The following is a 20,645-nucleotide window of genomic DNA, read 5'->3' as shown; positions in this document are numbered from 1 at the left end:
CACTCCGCGATGTTCACCTCTGGCGGGGACCCGTGGTAAGTGAGGGGACTGCAGGGGTAAGGCTTTTGCAAAGGCTGCCCCAACTAACAGCCCCGAAGAAGGAGGTGAGGCGAAGAAGCCGCACGGGGCAGGGCCTCCAGCTGTGGACGCCCGGGAGGCCGGCGAGGAGCGGGACAAACCGGCGGGAACACGCGCGTCGGGGCCCGGGAGGCAGAGCGCCAGAGCAGCGCACTTGGGGCGGGGGCGGCACACCGGTGCACGGCGCGGACGCGAGCCGTTCTGAGGGCGACTGGCCGCTACGCCGGGCGGCAACGGGCGGGGCCGCCCCTAGGAACCAAGGCTGCGGGACAGGAGAGTATTTCGAACTGAATGAAGATGAAAACGCAGCATGGGATGCAGCCTCAGCAGTTCTAGCAAAAAGGAAAAGGCACCTAAAATCAGTAACTTGAGCTTTTATCTAAAGAAGCTAAAAACAGAAAAGAGGAACTCAAACCCAAAATAGAAGGAAGGAAGATCTCAGTGAAAGGCAATGCTGTTCTAAGCAGAGAAACAATAGAGAAGAACCAATAAAACCAGAAGCTGGGTTTTTGAGACCGCCAAAACTAATAATCCTTTAAACTGACCAAGAAAAAAGGGGTCTTCACCAACAACCAGCGTCGGGAACAGAAGAGAGGGGATCAGAACTGGTACTGCAGAAACTAAAAGCCGTATTACAAACAACTTTAAACCAACGAATAAGGCAATTTAGATGAAATAAACAAATTCCATAAAAGATCCAAGATACCAAAACTGACTCAAAAAGAGACCGTTAAAAACCTCCCAGAAAAGAAAATCCAGAACCAAATGGATCCACTGTTTAATGAAGAAAGACGGCCAGCCTTACCCAGTCTCCCCCAGAACACAGAGCAGAAGAACATTCCCACTCATCCCTCCAGGCTGGTGTTAACCTGATACAAAAGCCAGAGACACCAAAGGAAAAGAAAGCCACAGAAGAGAACACCCTGTGAACACACACAATCCTCACCAAACTATCAGCAAACTAATTAAGCACCACAGGAAAGAGCCACGCACTGCAGCAAGCAGGACCCCTCACGCCCAGAGCGGACCTGGGACACCAGCCCCAGCGGTTCGGGGAGCACTGGCCGGGAAAGCGCACCAGACGGGCCGGGAAGGGCTCCTGCCTCCCGACCAAGGGTGTATATGGCCAGTGCTCACATCACAGCCAGGGGGGCAAGGTGGCGCACTCTCTGCTTAGGACTGTCCCTACTCAAATGACCCTGTCACCTGGGCAGCTTTCCGATGATGCCCGTGATCCTGGAACCCAGACGCAGCTGGCTCTAAGGCTCTTGTGAGTGACAGCGCTGTCCTGCACCGCCAGGGATGCCTGTGATGCTCTGTGACCCACTGCCTCTGTCATGCGCATCACCACTGCCCCAGACACACGCTCCCAGTGAAAACAGGAGCCCCGGGAAAGGCAGGCCATTTACAGGGCGGTGCACGTGAGCAGGCTGCTGGGGGCGGGCAACAGCTCTTCCACCTTCACCTTTAGAAGCTACGGGAACTCTCCCTAGCCTGCCATCTGCTTGCGATTTTCTACACTGGAAAGCTTTAGAAAATGTAAGGACATGACAACCCCCCACTACCCGAAGAGCCAGTGGCCCCTCGCACACCAATTAACCCAAAACCCCACTGCCAGGGGCTGGCACAGGGCTCCCAGGTTCCCAGTGCACGTGCGAAGTCCCACGGCTTTAAAAACCCCTTCCCACAGGCAGACATGTCACCCCAGCCCCCAGGGTCCCCGAGAGGCTGTGCTGGGGGCGGTGACACGGGCCCACGGCTCAGCTGCACAACGGCCCGCTGACTTCCCCACTGTCCACCCATGCGCGCTTGTGCGGAGAAGTGAGCCAGCGTCCGTCAGCTCGCGCCCATCTGCTGGACTTAAGGATCTCAACATGCTCCCCGGAAGCTCACCTGACTAGTGGAAGTTCAAGGCCACCCGGAATACAGGCTATCTTGTAAGTGTCCACAGAAACCCGCAGTTCAGACCCCAGTACGTCTGTTTTGTTCACCAGGCCAAAACTGGTGTACACACAGCACTGGGCTATTTATTTAAAAAACCAAAAACATTTTTTAAAAACTGAGTAGTTCTGCATGTGCCATAAAAAGATTATTGTATCCAGACCTGAGGTTACAGGCACTGCCATTTAACACACACGCGTGTGCTATGTGTCACGAGAGACCACAAGGTCCGCCTCCAGGTCAGCAACAGCACCACGTGCGTCAGCTCCGTGCCGCACGGAAGAGACCAGCAGCCAGCCAGCACGCGGGCCTGAAGGAAGGGTGTCCGCATGTTCAACAGGCAAGCGGGTCCCAGCTCCCTTCTCCCTGCAGTGACCCACGGCTGGAATCCAGATGCGCTAGACTGTAACTGAAAAAGAAGAGCTGGCCCCAACAGGAGGGGGTCGTTACGGGCCTATTTGAAGGTTTTCCACATTATATTTTGGTGACAAATACACAACACCAATGCTTTTTAAACCGGGAATTGAGAACATAGTCAATAGGTGCTCCAAATAAAAACTCTCATTTATTACTTTGAATGACTGTGATCATTTACACTAACGTCAGATGTGAACCCTAAAAAACAAAGCTCTGAGCTTCCACTTCCCTTTCAAGAAAAGCGCACTCTTCTGTGCAGGCGTGGCCCCCGCTTCAAGTTCAGAAATACAGGCACCACGCAGCGCCTCCCCACGCCGGGCCCCTGAGCCGCCCGCTGCCGAGGGCTGTGAATAAAACGGTGCCCGGGCCCCGCTGGGCTCTTCACCCCCAAGAGCCCTCCGTCCTCAGCAGGCACCACACCGGGGAGGGGCAGAGGGGCTGCCCGCGCGGCCGCATGGCGACACAGGGCTCCGGGCTCTGCGCGACACGCTCCCCTCGGCCCCCTGCACGGTCCACACTGTCCCTCCTCCGCTGCAGAGGAAGCCCCAGGCCCTGGCCACGCAGGAAGAGCTGGGCCTGCTGCCCCGGAAACCAAGCGTCGTCCAGCTGGCCTCGGTGCGGGACAACTGTGATAAGGCCGCGCTTTTGCATTTTTCTGAAAACCATGCTGAGCACTCAAGGCTGAAATATAAGTAGCAAGTCATTTTTCATTTTGTAAGAAAAAGCTTTTCCCCAATTGAGAGAACAAGTCTTCCTTTTCAAATAAGCACAATGAATAGCTATTTCTTGGGAGAAATCTTAAATTCCAGAGTTTAGTTCCCACTAGGAAAGAGCCCTACCATTCTTCACTAGGTGTGGCCAGGAACACACTGTCACCCCTCCACTCACACCGACAGACCCAACTGCACACACACCTCTCGGGAGCCTTCCGGAATGCAGGCGCAGAGTCCCCGCGCCGGAAGGTGTCATTCATAAACACTGCGCCTGAGCTCAGGTTGGCAACTTCAGAATCCTGTTGTCTGACTCTAAGAAAGGACGTGGTCCCCTGTGGATGGCAGGGTATGTTCCAGTCCAAACAGATGAGTTCACTCCCCAAATGAAGCCCTCTAGGGTGGACAGGTCATTTCTAAATTCTCTCCACGGCAGTGTGACCAGGTACGATTTTAAATCTCCCTCACACCCTCCGAAACAGATGAGAAAAAAGAAGTTTGACCAAACCAGAACCACTTTGTTGGTTTTTTCACAAATGATTACCTTTTACAAAACGTACTTTTAAGAGTAGTTTTTCTTAAGTATAGAGGAGCTACCTGAGTTAAGAAGGCTCAGGGAACACTTTTATCAGCTTAATCATTACAAAAAATGCAGGCTGCGGCCACTAACATTAGCAAGACAAATTTATTTATAACACACGGTTTAAATGCACAGATAAAAGGCCCTATTGATACTGCCAGGGCATCTCGCCACTTGACAGATCAGATCTTCCTTCCATTCTCAAAGCCGTGAGAGGTGGTATCGCTGACTCACACTCACTAGTGAGCCAGCCGATTAATCCGTCTCTACAGAAATCTCGGCCCTTGATTACACCTCTCCCGCGCTCAGCAGCATTATTCGAGGCTGACAGCACTTTGGCCAATCCCCCAGCCATTTCTCTCAGCCTTTGTGGCCCCGCTAGCTCGTATTAACCCTGATGAAAAATTAATTTTCCTTATCTTCTTCTAAACCCCAAAGTCCAAATCCGCCAAACTGGCAACTCTTTCTGTAAAGGTATTATGAAAACCTCTAAAAGATTAATTGCATGTCTTCAGGTGACATTAAATTAATTTCTGCACTCGTGACAGACACTAGATCCGCGCCCTGAGAAGACAGATAACATTGTCAGGACACAGGAGGACAGTGGTGGGGTCCCAGGGCAGCCTCTTGTGCATTCTCCCTCCGATAAGGCCCCCTTCACTGTCACTGTCACGGCGACACACGCACCTCGCAGCCCTGGCCTCGCTGCACGGGTTCCCATTAACCCCCGCCGCGCCGGGCCTCGCCCCCAGTCTTCAGAAAGCTCGCTCAGAGTCTGGACGACAAAGGACGCGTGTGCTTGTGCGAGGCCCCTGAACACAGACGTGCCTACGGCCCCTGCTGTCTTTGAAGGAGGCGTTCTCACCCAGGTTCTCGGCCCAGCCCCGACTACAGCGGCAGCACGAGGCGGGACGCTTCACGTTTGCCGCGGGCAGCGTTCCCCGCACACACCGCGCGTGCCAGGGTGCCCGGCGTCCTCCGTAAATGCTTCCAGTATAAGTCCGGGCACGGGCCGGGCTGGGACGAACGCCCAGCGTGGAGACGGGCAGTCACGCACAGCACCGGGCTTCCCAGAGGATAGCATGACGGGCTGCCAGGCACGTCTGGCCGAGGTGACAGTGGGACAGACGCTCACGGGCTCCCCTCGGTACCCTCTCTCCCCCCGGGCTGTCAGGTGTGGGAGCGACATTAATTGGCCTTGGGGGGGACGAGCAAAGCCCTGAGCCTCTGAGGGAATCATACCCTGGGCTCCCCAAGTCCTGCCACCAGAATCTCAGTCTGAAAGGGAGACAACTGCTCACGTGGACCCTGGTGCTCCTGCCACGGAGCGGTGGACGCGGGCTCTCCCGGCACGGGCCCCACGCAGGGCCGAGGCCCAGGCTCTGAGGGCAGGAGTCTCCAGCTGGCACTGATGGGGCGGCGAGTGGGTGGTAACGTGGGAGTCGGGCTCTTGTGACCCAGCGGCCCTCCCCGCTGCACCTGCCCGTCCACCCGCACCAGAGCAGGGTGTCCGCCACTCGGTCTCCCTCCCCAGCCTGTCCTCTGCCACCGCATGTCCCTCCAGCGCCGCCCTCAGTCAGGAAACTGGCCGCGGCTACCCGGCCACATGAACTCCACGCAGGCCCCCCACCCCTGCCCAGGAGGCGCTTTCCTTCCCCCGGCCCACAGCCAGCCACGGCTTCCCTCCACGCCGGCACCTCTCCAGGTCTCTCCACCACGCCACCCCCACGCCCGCCCGCTGTCGGCCCTGGCCTGGGACGGTGGCACCCGAGACTGTGCCGCACACCTTCTTTGCAGTGACAGCCAGGGCTCCTCATCCCAACTCAGGCCTCTGAGACGTCGAATAGCAATTGCCCGCTCGAAGCGCAGGCATCAGTGCGAGACCCTCACCCCAGAGTGCTGAGGGAGTCGCAGTGCCTGCAGCTGCAGTGGCCAGCAAGCCCTGTGGAATCACAAAATTACTCCAGAGACCACTTCCAGTGCCTGCCCCTGCCACTGGCCCACAGCGGGCAGGACCCCTCCTGCCTGCAGAAGCCCTGACCTCAGTGCTGCCAGGAGGCTGTGCTTAACCCTGACCCGAAACCTAAGTACCCCAACCCTAAACCTAACCCTACCCCTACAATAGAGACCCAAGCGCCAGGGCTGCACAAACCACGCCGCGAGGAAGACACACCACCCCTCCAGCGTCCCTGCCAGAAACACCAGCCGGCCCCGGATCGCAAGGGGACGTGAGACAGAGCCAAGCCACCCAGACGACAGCCCACAGAACACTCAAGTGTGTGTCCTCCTTAAACGCGTCTGGGGAGCCGTTCTGGGTCAGTGGAGGCCACGGCTGGAACACGGGGTCCTGGGTTGGGTCCCCGTGCCCGAGGGTGGGGACACCCTGGGAAGCCGCCCGCGAGCACGGAGAGCAGTGCTGCATCTGTGCACTTTCTGAGTGTCTGATGCGCACCCCATTCTGGGTGACGCACGGGTCCCCCACCTCCTTGCAAACAGTTTGGAAAGAGGGCAGAAAGCGACACTGGGAGGCAGCTGCAGCAGAGCAGAACAGCCGGCGGGTCTGCTGGGGCGCACGGACCCCTCATGCTGGAACTGCGTCCGAATCAAACGCTTCCCACCCGCAGGGAGCGCAGGCGTGTGCGCGTCACCTCTCCGACCTCTTCGGAAAGCACCAGAAAAGGACGTCTGAGCGGCAGGACAGGAAGAAACCCACACCTGCAGCCGGGGCCTCTGCAGGCAGCGCTCCGACAGCCTCCAGGGAGGCCGTGATGCCCGCCCGGGGACAGCCAGCTTTCTGTGTGGCTCCCACCGCGCCGGGTCCCGCAGCACAAAGGAACGTTCACTTCACTTGCTGCCAAATTCTTAAAATTGTCATCCTCTCGACTAGGATAAAGCAGTGAATCCAGAATTTGCTTTTCATTTTCTGGAAGAAGCCTGGGACTGCTGCTCTCCATGAACCAGGTTTCCTCCCCCGTAAACCACGAGGGCGTGCTGACACTCAGGGAGCTACCGCCGTGGGCTGTGACATTTCAGTCTTTCTAAGCCTTGCAACCACCCGGGGGAAGCTGGGCCGCCTCCCTGAGGAGGGGACAGGCAACCACGGCACAGAATCACGCGGGGACCACACACGGGCCAGACACAGCAAAGGGTCCCCATCTCCCCTACGTGGGGAGACAGAGCTGCCAGCCTAATTAAATACCCTAAGAAAGGAATTTCCTGCAGCACACACTTAAAGAACAGCTGATGATTACGATAGCACGTCAACAGTGAGCAAACACTTTATAATTTCATGTTGCTATGCTATCACTGTAAGTCTTTCCTGGGCTGCCTGTTGAGCACAGAAAAGTTATGACCTAACAAGGTCGTTTCTTTGGTTTCTTCTGAAAATTTTATACTTCTGAGAATGAGCAAATGGAGAGAATTCTCACGTTTTAGGAAACAAAAAGAATCATTCCCAAGACCCTTTAAGTAGAGCACTTACATGTAACACCCAGGCAGGCCCGTGGCGTTTCAGAAGCAGGTTTGCCAACACACACAGTCCTGACTAAGCAGGGTCTGCTGGTTCCTTGGAAGTTTCACCTGACAAGTCAAGACACTAAAACACCCATGGAAACAAAGTGAACACTCACATAAATGAGGGACTGACTAGCCAAGGAACCTAAGGTCTCCTTGAACTTCAGACTCTGCTAAGGTTCTCCGCCCAGGGTTTCAGACACACCGCAGAACCCCACGTGACGGATGCGGAAGCGCACACAGCAGTTACGGGCTCTCGGAGCCAGGACACATGGCCAATCGCCTTGCGAGGCTGGTGGCAGGCGGCTGCGGGGATGCTACCGGCCCCGCCACACGAGTCCAGGTCCGGGACGGCGGGAGTCCCGCCGCTCCCCAGGCTGCCCCGTTGCGGTGGTTGGTTCTGCCCGAGTCCTTCCTAGCGTCCTCTCCGGCCAGTCCCCAGCCATCGGGGTCGGGGTCGGCCAGCACCAAGTGGCCCCACTGAACACGGTTCTGGACCCACTCAGACAGCTCTGTCCTCTCACTGGAAACCATGCCACCCTCCACCCAGAGATAAGGACGCTGTGGGGGAAAGCAGCAGCGCCCCAACTGCTGTTGGCAGTGGCTGGGAGCGCCGCATCCGGAAGCCGGGCACCTGGACCGCGAGCACAGGCTCCAAGACCCCTGGCTCCCCTGGCGCGGGGGCGGGGGCCCCGCCTGCAGGTGCACGCTGGGCACACGTGGCCACTGCGCCCCTTGGTGGTCCGGTGGTCCGGAGACACAGAACGTTTCCAGCAGGGCCCCGGAGAGCATCCTGAAAGGACAGCGGCCGTCCGTGGAGTGCCTTCGGGGCAGGAGGAGGCTGCGCTCGCTGACCCCAGGTAGCGGCCTTAGTCCCCGCACTCAGGCTGGAGACTGAGGTTCAGAGAAGTGGACTGACTGTTCTGGGTCCCAAGGACAACTGACAGACAGCCACCCGAACACTCCCTCGCCCAAAGCCCCCGTTCCCACGTGCCCCAGCACCGTGCACGAAGGCGTGCTCCGCGTCCGGGCGAGGGGCGCCCCTGCCACGCTCCGAGGAAGGCGTTTCCGAGCGGCGAACAACCAGCAGGACCCAAGGGAGCCCGGGGACAAGGGAAGCGCGGCCGAGCTGTGAAGCCCGACAGCCACAGGCCCATGCCTGGGAGCCTGAGGAGCCAACGCCACGGAGGACCTGAAGGAGCCTCTGTGACACGCGTCCTCTGTCCGCGCCACACTCCTGAGACCAAGAGGGGGTGGACAAGATAAAGTGACCTCGCTTTTTTTTTTTTTTTTTTATAGAGGGGACCTAAATCAGAGGGGTCTGGGAAAGGCAGCTCTGGCCCTGAGGTCTGAAGGGCGAGGAGAAGCTGACTCAGTGCAGCGGGGACCCCAGACGGCTCCAGAAAGGGCCGACCTCACTGCAGTGACAGCCAGCGCCGGGGCAGACGCAACAGCAGCCTAAGACTCAGGCTCATTCACTTTCAAAAAACCTGGTTTCATAAAAGCCAGAGGTACAGTATTTGGTGACAGGTAACACACTGTGGACACGGTCAGGACTGAGCCCCACAACGCCTCACTGTCACCACCCAGAGAGCCCCGAGGAAGCCGTGGGCACCTGCGGCCTGTCCGCTGGAGGAGGAGCCCCAGCCCTCCGGCAGCCCCGGCCCGTCCAGAGCCACCTACCTGGACCAGGGGGCTGCTGATGCGAAGCGCAGTGCCATTAACACCAGGTGCCAACCCAGGTCAGAAAAGAGGGAGGGAAGCAAAACCGAGTCCAGCGGAAACCTCTCGAGGAAACCCCGTGTCTGGGACACGCGGCGACTTCTTGCACTAACCGGGTCTGAGGCCGCTCACAGCAAGACACAGAGAGGACGGGAGCTGACGCAGGAGCGCCCGCAGCGACTAACGTGCTGTCAGCTGCTCCCGGCGGGGAGCCTGAGACGCACAGGTCAGGCTCCTCCCCTCGCTGTGCCCCGCAGTGGCCCGGCCGGCCCTGGGCATCAACGTCTCAGCTGCTGGGAGAAGAGCAGGACCAGCAGGGACTGAAATAGAGGCCAGAAGCCATGTGCACAGAGAACTCTTCACAGACCTCCTTCCTCTGGCAGCGTCTGAAGCAAGCGCCACTTTCCCTCCCAGCCCCACCCCGCCCTGGGCCGCTGAGAACGCTGCTCACTCAACTTCCCTCCACTTCAGAGGGACGCGCACGAGGCCCCTCAGGACAGTCCAACGTGACCCACAGGCCAGGGGAGGGGCAGGTGGAGGAAATCCTAACTGTGAGGTCAGATTCACTTTCTGATTCAGATTCACTTTCTGGTGGTTAGTTAACGTACTACTTAAGAATTAAAGAGTTAAAAAGCTACTCCGACATTTGGCAGATAACAACTTTCACGTGAAATTCCTCTGCAGTTTTTCTATGTACTATAAAATCATATAACATGACTTTAAAATACAGCCTCATACAAAAAATACTTTCCTCCATTATAGAAAATGACAGCAAACCTTTAAGGAGATCCATTCACTGGAAGGAAAGGTGTCAACCAGGCTGAGAACCATCCCTTGACAGCCAAGCCGCCCCCGCCTGGCCCACTACATCCCGCCTGCACTTGGCCTCACGCCCTACCAGCCACAGCCGCCATGGCTGTCATGGGGCCACGGGGAAGCTCTGTCCCCACGCCCCCCCTTTCAGAGTGAGACACCTACAGTTGTGCCTCAAAAATGTCAAAGGCAGGAGGCTGCAGAGCTGGACGCTGGCCCGGCAACCAACGCACAACAGTAAATAGTCGGATGGAACCCGGGCCGTCTCCCAGCCACGATGGGTGGAGGTGAGAAACGCAGAGTCCAGCAAACAAAACGCTGGGTCCCACTGAGCACAGGTTTCCGACTCCTATCCCCCTGGGAAGGACTTCCTCCTGGCACGTGGAAAACTGCCTTGTTAGTGTACCAACCTGAACACGAGAGCAGTGAGCCCCGGGGAAGTAAACACCTCGCCTTCGGGCCCTCGGAGGGCCTGCGGGCAGCTGGCGGAGGGTCGTGAAGCCCATGCCACTGCCCCCCTCCCGCTCCAGCTCACAGACACGTGCACACACCAGGGAGCGCCGTGAGAGCGGACGATCATGCGGGCCATCAGCATGTGCGGCACAAGTCCCCATGATCACAGCAAGAGTTCCCCTTAATAAGGAGGCACGTGTCCCCCTCATGGCTCCCTGACGGCACAGCCTTCTGCCACGGGCATGTGTCTGCGGTGCCACTGGGTCACCAGGAACAGGCCCCCCCTGCCCTGGGAAAGGCAGCGCAGGCGGACAGGAGGCAAGCTCAGCTCCGACAGGAGGGTGCAGAAGGCCCGCAGGCCCGCCCTCTGGGCCCCAGCGCTCAGCGCGTCCAGAGCTGCACACCCCCACCGACACGCCGTGATCAAGGACGGCTCTCCCACCCGCTGTGCACAAAGAGCAGCTGACGCTGAGGACGGTCTGAGCAAGGGGGCAGCCCGGGTGTCCCCCGAGACTCGGGGACAAGTGTGCGCGCGGGGAGCACCGACGGGCGGCTTTCAGGCCTCCAGGCAGGAGGGCTGTCCCTGCTGCACAAGAGCACCTGGCGCTCCCGCCGGTCCCACACCCGCTCTGGGGACAAAGATGTTCTAAGGGAAGGACGCAGAGACCCCAGAGGCACTCACCCCGCCAGACAGCTTGATCACCCTGACTTTGGAGCTGATGTGGGGCCCGTCTCCGCCGCCACTGTTTGCCCGGTGCATGACAGTCCTTTTGGCGCTGGGCTTGGCGTCCGGGGGCCGGCCCTGGAGGGAAGTCCCCCAGGCAGCCTGTGCGGGAGGCGGCACGTCCCCGTCCACAGGCTGCACCTGCAGGACTCTGTGCCGCACGTGCTTCAGGGGCTTCCCCAGCTGTCCCGGGTACGGCGTGCTGGCCCCAGGAGGCACGAAGTTGGCTGCTCTGGGCTGCAGGTGTGAAGGGGCAACATCCTGGTGTTTCATGAGTCTGGTTTTCACGTTCTGCCGGGCCTGGGCCCCAGGGAAGGGCAGCAGAGGGTTCCCGTTGGTGGGCGACAGGGGCGGCGGCGCCGGCAGCTCCTCCCGCTCGGCAGGGGCCCCAGGGGCACAGAGTTGCTGCTGCTGCTGCTGCTGCTGCTGCTGCTGCTGCTGCTGCTGCTGCGCCAGCCTCTCCAGCAGCTCCTTCTTCCGGGCCCCGGCCTGCTGCTGCCGGCGCAGCTCCTTCTGCTTCAGGATCTCCTCCCGCAGGCGCTTCTGCTCCTCGATCTTCAGGCGGTACAGCCTCGTTTCTTCGTCTTCATCGGGGAACTGGAACAGAGAACGCAGAACACGCACTGGTTACTGGGCAGCGCCGAGCAGGGCTCGGCCGCTGTTCCCGGGGGTTTCCACAAACTCCGAAAAGGCAAACTGCACAAACCCTTTCATCCAAAATTTGGAAGACACTCCAAAATCTGCTTATAGACTTTAAGTATAACTCCTGTCTCTGGGGAGGGAAAAAAATTATACAGCTAAAGCTAATGTGAAAAATCTTATCAGAATATTAAAAATGAAAGAACGTACATTTCTATTCATTTGCAAGTCCGAAACCAATTAAACCACCCATTTAAGATATCGAAACAGGTTTCGAATGAGAACGGCCACAGCAGGGGCTGTGCATCACGCGGGTTTTATCAGGCCCTTCTCTGACGAACCAACAAAAGGTGGGTCTGAATGACCTGAAAGGGCCTGATTGGAACTATTGATTTTTCGTACAGAATTTCAGCCTGATCTCAAACACATCTGCCACAGAATAACTGGCTGTAATGAACAGCACAAGTCACTCTCTCTGACCTTGAACCCCTGCACTCCCCGCAGACTCAGAATGCTGCCAACGGCAGTACCGGGTGTTAATGGATATGAGTCTTCACATGCCGGCCCCAAGCCACTCTCAAAGTCGACCCAAAACCTCAGAGGTCCACTAACTTTCATCAAAATCATGCTATCAGGAAGTTTATTAAAAGTTAAGCATTTGTTAAAGATTACAATAATTTTCTACAGAAGCATCATAGCTACACACGACCCACAGATCCTTCACGAAAGAATGGAACAAGGTTTAATCTAGCTAGAGGTCAGGAATTAACACATGGTGTACGGGTGGCCAGAATTCTCGTCATTTCTAAAAGGCATTTAAATTCCCCGGTACGCAGCGTGTTAACGCACCTTAAGAATTAGGAATTAAGACCAAAACGCAGCTGAAGCCCCCGCTAGTGCCCCTGGAGCCCGAGCACTGGGCCTGCAGGACAGAGCTGGGCCCTCGCCAGGCCCGCTGTCCTTTCAGAGGCACTTCTGACCACGCCGGGGACCTCACTGCAAGGTGGACACAGATGTGAGACCGCAAACCTGAAGGCAGATAAGGGCACTGGCCACTGTGACACGCAGACAGAGTTCACCCAGCGCAGGGCCAGGGCTGGGCAGGGGCAGCCCACTAGGGGCAGCCTGGCCCAGAGCCCCAAACACAGGCACAGTCGCCGAGAGGTGCCCCCAGCCCCCAGTGTAAGTGGGAAGACTGGTGAATAGGTTGTCTTTGATCATATTATCAACCAGGTGGAAAGTAATGAAATAAACTAAGACAAATAGAAGACAATTTAAAAAGTAAAGAAGCTCCACTCTTGGTCCATTCTCTGTGCACAAAACACTGGAAACAGTGAGGGCGCAGCGCACGCCCGGCTGCCTGCGGGCCCCTTGTGCACACAGAGCACCGGGCGGGTCCTACAGACCCAGGGGTTGCAGATGCCGCCCGCGGTGTGTCTGTACGTCGGGGCCGCAGCCGGGGACTAAATGCCGACCGCACGGCCACTCTCCTTCCTCCCCGGGAAGCCCGTGGCCTCAGCGGGCCTGTCCCAGCCCCAGGCACCCACACTCAGCGAGAGCGACGACAAAGGCCGGGACCGGCGCTGCGCTAACACCGAGCTGCCCTCACGCAGAAGCACTCAGGCAGCTGAAGCCAACCGAGGGGCAGGTGGGACCCCGAGTGGGACTGTCAGGTCCTGACTTGTATTTACCGTCCGTCCTTACAGCACTGGGACCTGTTTAAGACCCAACAGTGACGTAACGACAGAAGCGCCCCATTCAGAGGCCAAAGTAAGCGCGCGCAGAAGCGTTAACGGCAGCCACCGGGAATGAGCCGAGCCCCTGACCCCGTCACCAGGCTTTGCTGGAACCCGGCCGCTCCTGCTGACGCACGAACTGTCCAGTTGCTTCGGTGCTAAAGACAGAGCCGAGCGTGGTGAGAGAAGTCAGCACCGCCGCGTCGGAAAGGCCTCGCCCCTGGGCCTGCTGAGGACGGGCCCACCAAGCCCCAGCCTGCGCAGACCCCGCAGCCCACGCCCGTGACCGTGCGGGCTCAGAAGTGCCCCCGGCGCTGACACCGCTGTGGCCCGGGGAGAAGGAAAGGCCCGGCTCAGGAAAAGAGCGAAGACGCGAGCAGCCGCCGGGCCGGAGGGCACTCGGGGGCCGGGGCGGGTCACCGGCCTCCTGTCTGAGGCCAAACAGCCCTTTGTAACAACGAAGCCCTACCTCCGGCTCTGCCTTCGCTTCTTCCTTAGGCGGACCCCCCGGGCTGGCAGGCCTGGCCTTCACGTCCATCTTCCCCTGCGTGCGCCCCAGCCCGGGCCTCGTGGGGGGCGACGCACCGCCGGCCGGCCTTCCGTGCGAGGCAGGCGTGGAGGCGCAGCGGCCGCTGCTCAGCTCCAGGGCGTGTGGGGGTGCAATCGGGAGCTCGCGCAGGTTGCTGTTCCGGGCGGCGGGCGGCTGCAGCTGCTGCCCCAGCCGCTTGGGGGCGCCCTGAGACGTGGTGTTCTAGCGCAGCGAGAGAGAGATCCCAGTTACAACCGGAGACTCCGGAGGAGGACCACAGGCAGGCTCGTTATTAGATTATTAGATACAAATATTTAAAAGCCCTTCGATTTAGTAAGTGACTTCTCTTTCAGGGCAGACACCTCTCCCCTTTGTCAACACTTTTCACGTTCCCTGCTCAGCACAGAGGCTCACCCTGCTGCTAAGGACCAGGACCGCTCAGGGGACCCGCCTGCAGACAGACAGGCTCCAGTCTGTGGCACTCATACCAGGGGACTACAGGTGGGGCTTGAGTCTGGGGACAGAGCCGACAAAGGGCCCCACCTGCACAGAGGCAGCAGCACCACTTCCACTGGGTCCTCTAAATTTAGGGTGGAACAAGCAAGGTATTAAGCGTTAGGTCAGTGTCCTTAGAAAAGCAGCTCCCTGCAGGAGAAAGATGCCCACAGGTTTTATCTGAGAGGAAATAGTCAAGCTCATCTTTGGGGTATTTTTTTTAACCCTCACCCAAGGATATGCTTACTGATTTTAGAGAAAGAGGAAAGGGAGCGGGGAGAGAAGGGGAGAAACGTGGATGTGAGAAACAATGATGGGTTACCTCCTGTGTGCGCCCTGACCGGGGATCGAACCATCAACCTTCTGATGTATAGGATGATGCTCCAACCCACCGAGCCACCGGCCAGAGACAACCCTGGGAGCCTTAACAGAGACCCAACACCGGGGGTAGTTCACAGACGTGAGGCAGCCAGGGGGGATTCGACTCTTGGCTCTCTCGCGGGGTCAGCACGGAAGGAGATGAGGCCAAGATCCGGTCTGCCACCGTCCCAGCAGAGGGGACCCTGGTTAAAAGCCACCGCCTCCCCCAGTCGGGGAACCCCTTATTTCTGATACTGTGTTAGCCTCCATGTCACTTTAAGGAAGAAAGATGCAGGTATGAGGGGTTCTGAGATGAAAAGGAACTAAGTGACGTGCCTGAACCTCACGGTCACAGAGGACAGTGCTGGAAGGGAGACCTGACCGGGTCACCTGAGAGCCTAGAACTCTAACCACCAGACTCTTCACAGGAGGATTATTTAATGGAGAACGAGGCAGGGACAGTGACTACTGTCTTACTTTTTTAGAGCAACCCACTGCCCAGTGTCCTTCCGTGCACGACCAAGCACACATGTGCTGACGGTCCCCGAGAGCAGGGCCTCCCAGGTCCACGCACCCGCACGCTCCCACGGGTCCCCCTGGGCCCCGGGCCTGGGGCAGCGCTGAGACGCAGAGGGTGCTCGGAGCCCTCCCCAAGCTCCTCACTGATTTACTCAGGGCCTGAAGAGACGGAGAGCATCTGTGAGCCGAGCAGCAGTCCCAGCGCCCCGGCCGGGGGGCCCAGGGGGCCGGAGCGGCGTCCGGGGTGTGTACGGGAGGCAACCTACTGATGTTGCTCTTTCCCTCCCCGTCTTCCGCTCTCTAACATCAACCTCGAGGGTGAGGATGAGAAACAGCCAGCCGCTGGCCGTGGCAGAGGGGGAGTGACCACCCCCGACGCTGTGTTCGGAAGCTGCGCGTCCCGTCCTCACGGGAACACGCACACACCCCAAAGGTGCTGGAATAACCCTTATGAACAGTCTCTCAGGCACGAGAGACGCTACTGATCCCTGCCGCCAACAGCAGCAGCTCCCTCGGCGGGTTTCACACACGCAGGCACCGCAGCGCGACGCACTCGTGTCCTGTCCACAAGCCGGAGCTGGGAGCCGCTCCAGCCCCGGGCGACACTCACATGCCTCAGCCCCTGGCGCTGGGGGCACTGCGTCCGGCTGCTGCTCTGCGGGGGCGGGGCCGCCGGCATGTGCGGCCTGAACGGCGGCTGCGCCATGGGCATCAGAGGCGGCGGCGGCACGGACAGGTGGTGGTGGTGCTGGTGCTGCTGCGGCTGCAGAGGCGGCGGGGGCTGCGGCTGCGGGGGCGGCGGGTGCTGCGGGGGCGGCTGCAGCGGGGGCTGCTGCTGGGGCTGCGGCAGGGGCTGGTGCGGGGGCGGCAGCGGCGGGTGCAGGGGTCCCTTCGGTGTTGGAAGAAAAAGAAACAACAGTTCTTAAAGGCATCCCATCCGGCCCTTCCCTTAACCACCGAGCACCAGAGAGAACCTTCAGGTGCGACTCATTTCATCTTAAGGCTTGTTGGTGAAGCTGATGTTCTGTTTGGCCTAAGTCATTTTAACCCCAAAATTCCAAGGCTCTGTGCTTAGGAAATTACTCAGGATACAAACAAGACCTCTAGGACATTCCCCGAAGCCCTGTCTCTAAGAACGTGTGCAACACAGTGATGCCATGAGAGCAGCCTGCAGCGGGTGCACATGGTGCAGTGACAGGTGACTCCCGACAGACAAGGTCACAACCACAAGGCACCGCAGGTGTCCGTGGTCCAGTGACAGCTGTCTCCTGACCGGTAAGACCACAGCCACAAGACACTGCAGGTGTCCATGGTGCAGTGACAGGTGACTCCCGACAGACAAGGTCACAGCCACAAGGCACCGCAGGTGTCCGTGGTGCAGTGACAGGTGTCTCCTGACCGGTAAGACCACAGCCACAGGTCACTGCAGGTGTCCATGGTGCAGTGGTAGGTGTCTCCTGACAAAGTCACAGCCACAAGGCACCGCAGGTGTCCATGGTGCAGTGACAGGTGACTCCCGACAGACAAGGTCACAACCACAGGTCACTGCAGGTGTCCGTGGTCCAGTGACAGGTGTCTCCTGACCGGTAAGACCACAGCCACAAGACACTGCAGGTGTCCATGGTGCAGTGACAGGTGACTCCCGACAGACAAGGTCACAGCCACAAGGCACCGCAGGTGTCCGTGGTGCAGTGACAGGTGTCTCCTGACCGGTAAGACCACAGCCACAGGTCACTGCAGGTGTCCGTGGTGCAGTGGTAGGTGTCTCCTGACAAAGTCACAGCCACAAGGCACCGCAGGTGTCCGTGGTGCAGTGACAGGTGTCTCCTGACCGGTAAGACCACAGCCACAGGTCACTGTAGGTGTCCGTGGTGCAGTGACAGGTGTCTCCTGACCGGTAAGACCACAGCCACAGGTCACTGCAGGTGTCCGTGGTGCAGTGACAGGTGTCTCCTGACCGGTAAGACCACAGCCACAAGGCACCGCAGGTGTCCGTGGTGCAGTGACAGGTGTCTCCTGACCGGTAAGACCACAGCCACAGGTCACTGTAGGTGTCCGTGGTGCAGTGACAGGTGTCTCCTGACCGGTAAGACCACAGCCACAGGTCACCGCAGGTGTCCGTGGTGCAGTGACAGGTGTCTCCTGACCGGTAAGACCACAGCCACAGGTCACTGCAGGTGTCCGTGGTGCAGTGACAGGTGTCTCCTGACCGGTAAGACCACAGCCACAGGTCACTGCAGGTGTCCGTGGTGCAGTGACAGGTGTCTCCTGACCGGTAAGACCACAGCCACAAGCACCGCGGAAGGCATGCTATGGATGGGCGCTCTGAAAAGACTGAGAAACGTGAGCACCCAGAGTTAGTGGCAACTGTTCCAGGTGTCAAGCTTATTTAATTGCCTCTTTAAATACTTCTCTCTTCGTGAATGGTCCTACAATGAAAATGTAGTCACTGTATCCTTTTTTAATAAAAGACCATTTCATCCTACTTTACACTCTAAGGAGTCATCATCGCCCTCTTTCCATTTTACATACCTGTGCGTCCCGACACCATCCGGTCACGCATGCCACTGTCACCTGTTCTCACAGTAAGCTTTGAGAAGCAGCGTGTTCACCTTCCTGGGCACGAAAGCCCCCCCCACCCCCCGCCTTATTGCAGGAATACCGTCTGACAAAGAACTTTATTTCTCCTGTAAACCTTTACAACTTCCATTGATGAGCAGATATTATCAAAACATGCCCCAGTTATACTGGCAGTATAGCCACTAATAACATTTTAAAGTCTTAAACTAAATTTTCCCATTTCCCTAAAACTGAGAATCACCCTTTCCGGCTCTCCGGTGACTGAGGAAATAGTATCATCAGAGCTGTCTGTGGTGAACGGCACGTGCGGGACGAACAGCCCGTTCTTTACATGGCGCACGCGGCTTCGCAGACCAGAACAAGAGCGTGGCGCTCCGGCCTCGGAAGCCTCGGGCCCACAGCTGCAGCTCACTCCCCGCCCCGCCCGGCCCCGGCCCGCCGCCCCGCTCACCTGCAGGTTCGGCTGGGCGTGCGCGGGCAGGAAGGGCTGCCCGGGGCCTGGCAGGAAGGGCTGCCGAGGGGGAATGAAAGGCCGCGTGGCAGCAGAGCCCGGCTGGCTGAAGTGCAGAAGGCCCACGGGACCCGGGGGCTGCAGGGTGGGCCTCACAGGCCTGTCTCTGGGGAACACAGGCTGCTGTCCTTGCTGGCTGAACGCCGGGCCGGGCTGAGCGAACGGTAAGGGACTGGGCGCGGGCACGGGGTGACTGCTGCTGATGAGTGTGGGCGGGGGAGGCGGCGGCGGGGGGCTGCGCTGCTCCAGGAAGAGATGACTCGGGAAGCGGGGGTCACCTGAAACTGAAAGGCAGCAGGACGTCAGCCCCCACCGCGCAGCAGGCACTCTCTCAGGGAAACCGGCGCTTCCCGTGGGGCGGCGGGCGAGGGTCCGAGAGAAAGCCCAGGCCTCCCCTGCCCCTGCCCGGTGGCTGCAGTCACTTTCTAAAGCTGAGTCCCCACTGCCGGGGGCGCTCACAGCCCCGAGGCCGCGCCTGCCCCGTCCGAGCCCTGGGAACGACGGCAGGGGTGGCCGGGCACAGCACTCAGCCGCGTGGCACAGCCGCCCAGCAGGAGCGGAACTCGGCCGAGCCAGCGCCCGCGGGAGCCGCTCGTGCCGTCCGTTACCTCCTAAGAAGAAGGGGTCTCGCTCCTGCGGCGGCGGTGGCGCTCTCCACTGGTCCTGAAGGGGAAGCCGTGGCGGCTGGCTGAAACTGCTGGGGACAGGCCCTGGGCCGTGCTGCGGGAACTCTGGAGGGCCCTAGAGAACCACAGGGGAAGAGATGAAAGGCAGAAACTCGCCTGCGTGCGGCCACGTTCTCCCGAGAACACCAAGTAAGTGATCTCCCCGATCAGCACCCCCAACCGCGTGTCACCCAGGAAGTGACTCCGCACATGAACAGCCAAACACCCCAGCGCAGCATCTGAGAGCCGCCCCACGTTTCAGTGTGTGTGCGGCTCCTCGGGAACAGTCTGGGGCCTCCTTGCCCATTAACCTGACGCCTGGTCTCGGTGCTCCCAACGCTGACCTTCTCAAACCCGCTACGCTTTGCTACTCCTGCTTCCCAACCATAAGCTACAGCTACGGAGCTGCTTTACTTTGAAGGAAGATGAAAGAGAGTTTACCCCATAACAAAAGTCAATAACCTCTGACAAAAGAGAACAATGTAAAATGTTTAAGAAACCACGTTACTACACAAGAAATACGATAGCGCTGAATTCCACTGGATAGAAAAACTCTAAACTCTTCTAGATTAACATTTTTTAGTAACTAAGTTCTACAGCTAAAACTAAAATTACTTCATTTTCCAGTTGGCCTTACAAGAATTCTAACATTTTTAAAAACGCACGTTTGGTTAAGAAGACCTCATGTTCGGCAGGCACTTCAGGCCCTCACAATTCTCTTCCCTTCTCCAGAAAGAACTCGTTAATTACACACATCGTCAAAATCAGCTTCATTTAATAACACCTTGTTCTTTGAAACCCAGCCATCACACCTCAGCTTTTTGAAATCAAACTCCCTTCTCATAAGATCCTAACGCCTTTTCTATCATTTTATTAGTAATACAATTCGCTGCTCCCTCCGAACGTGACGTGATTTTCTAACACGGAAAAGGCCTCTGCAAACAACGCGGCCCTCCGGGAGGGCGCGCCACCCACGGCACGGCCAGAAGGAAGCCAAACTGGCCCCAGGCTGGCCACACCCCCGTGAGACCAGGGCTGTGTGGCGGCAGAGGAATGACGTGCGAGCACAGACATCGCGCCTTTGCACAAACAGGTGCTAGGTGCTTCCCGAAGCACGCGGACCGGAAGGCCCCGAGGGTCACATGCACCGGGCCCTCAAGGCTCCTTCCGGCGGAACCGAGGAAGTCCGCGCCTCAGCCCTGCCTGGCAGTAAGGACGGCCCCTGCTCCCTCTCGGTAAAGGCACGCATCCGCCGGCTGCCAAAGCGACGAGCGCCAGGAACGGGAGTGCGAGAGGTCCGAGCGAGACCGCGGGGTGCAGCCCCGCTACAGCAGGACGCGTCCCCGCCCTCATGGATGGACCCGTCTCTCGGTGACCGGAGACCTGACCGACGGACAGGAAGGGCCAGGGGCTCTCACACACCGTTACTCAGGGAACGTGCACTAGGGGTTCCCGCGACCTTGCCTTCCTTGTGCCACTGCCATGTTCCTTCCTCTGGTTTTAAAAACGTTCTTATTTTTGATCTGAAGTCCATGAACCAGGTACTGCGCCTTTGCACATGCACTTCACCAGGTAACTGAGATACAACATACGTTAACAAAGGGTTTATTTGTAAAATGGAGCATTAGTGTTCTATCTTTAGTTTCATACCTTTTTTCTC

General features: G+C 58.5%; 1 protein-coding gene across 1 annotated transcript in view; it reads right to left on the bottom strand.

Annotated features, from left to right (window-relative positions):
* Positions 1–20,645, bottom strand: part of RBM33 (RNA binding motif protein 33) — a 62,214-nt gene that overhangs the window by 7,747 nt on the left and 33,822 nt on the right. Inside the window, exons 10-14 of the mRNA XM_090286924.1 lie at positions 18,929–19,061; positions 18,261–18,604; positions 15,840–16,118; positions 13,796–14,077; positions 10,910–11,548 (exon numbers count right to left, since the gene is read on the bottom strand). Of these exons, the coding sequence (XP_090143050.1) occupies positions 10,910–11,548; positions 13,796–14,077; positions 15,840–16,118; positions 18,261–18,604; positions 18,929–19,061 (1,677 nt within the window). The remainder of the gene's footprint in view (positions 1–10,909; positions 11,549–13,795; positions 14,078–15,839; positions 16,119–18,260; positions 18,605–18,928; positions 19,062–20,645) is intronic.

This window comes from Furipterus horrens, unplaced genomic scaffold (genome assembly GCF_987537825.1).
Source record: "Furipterus horrens unplaced genomic scaffold, mFurHor1.1.pri manual_scaffold_9, whole genome shotgun sequence".
In the NCBI taxonomy this organism is placed as follows: domain Eukaryota; kingdom Metazoa; phylum Chordata; class Mammalia; order Chiroptera; family Furipteridae; genus Furipterus; species Furipterus horrens.
Note: the sequence above shows the minus strand (reverse complement) of the source record. Positions and strands in the feature narration are given on the sequence as shown.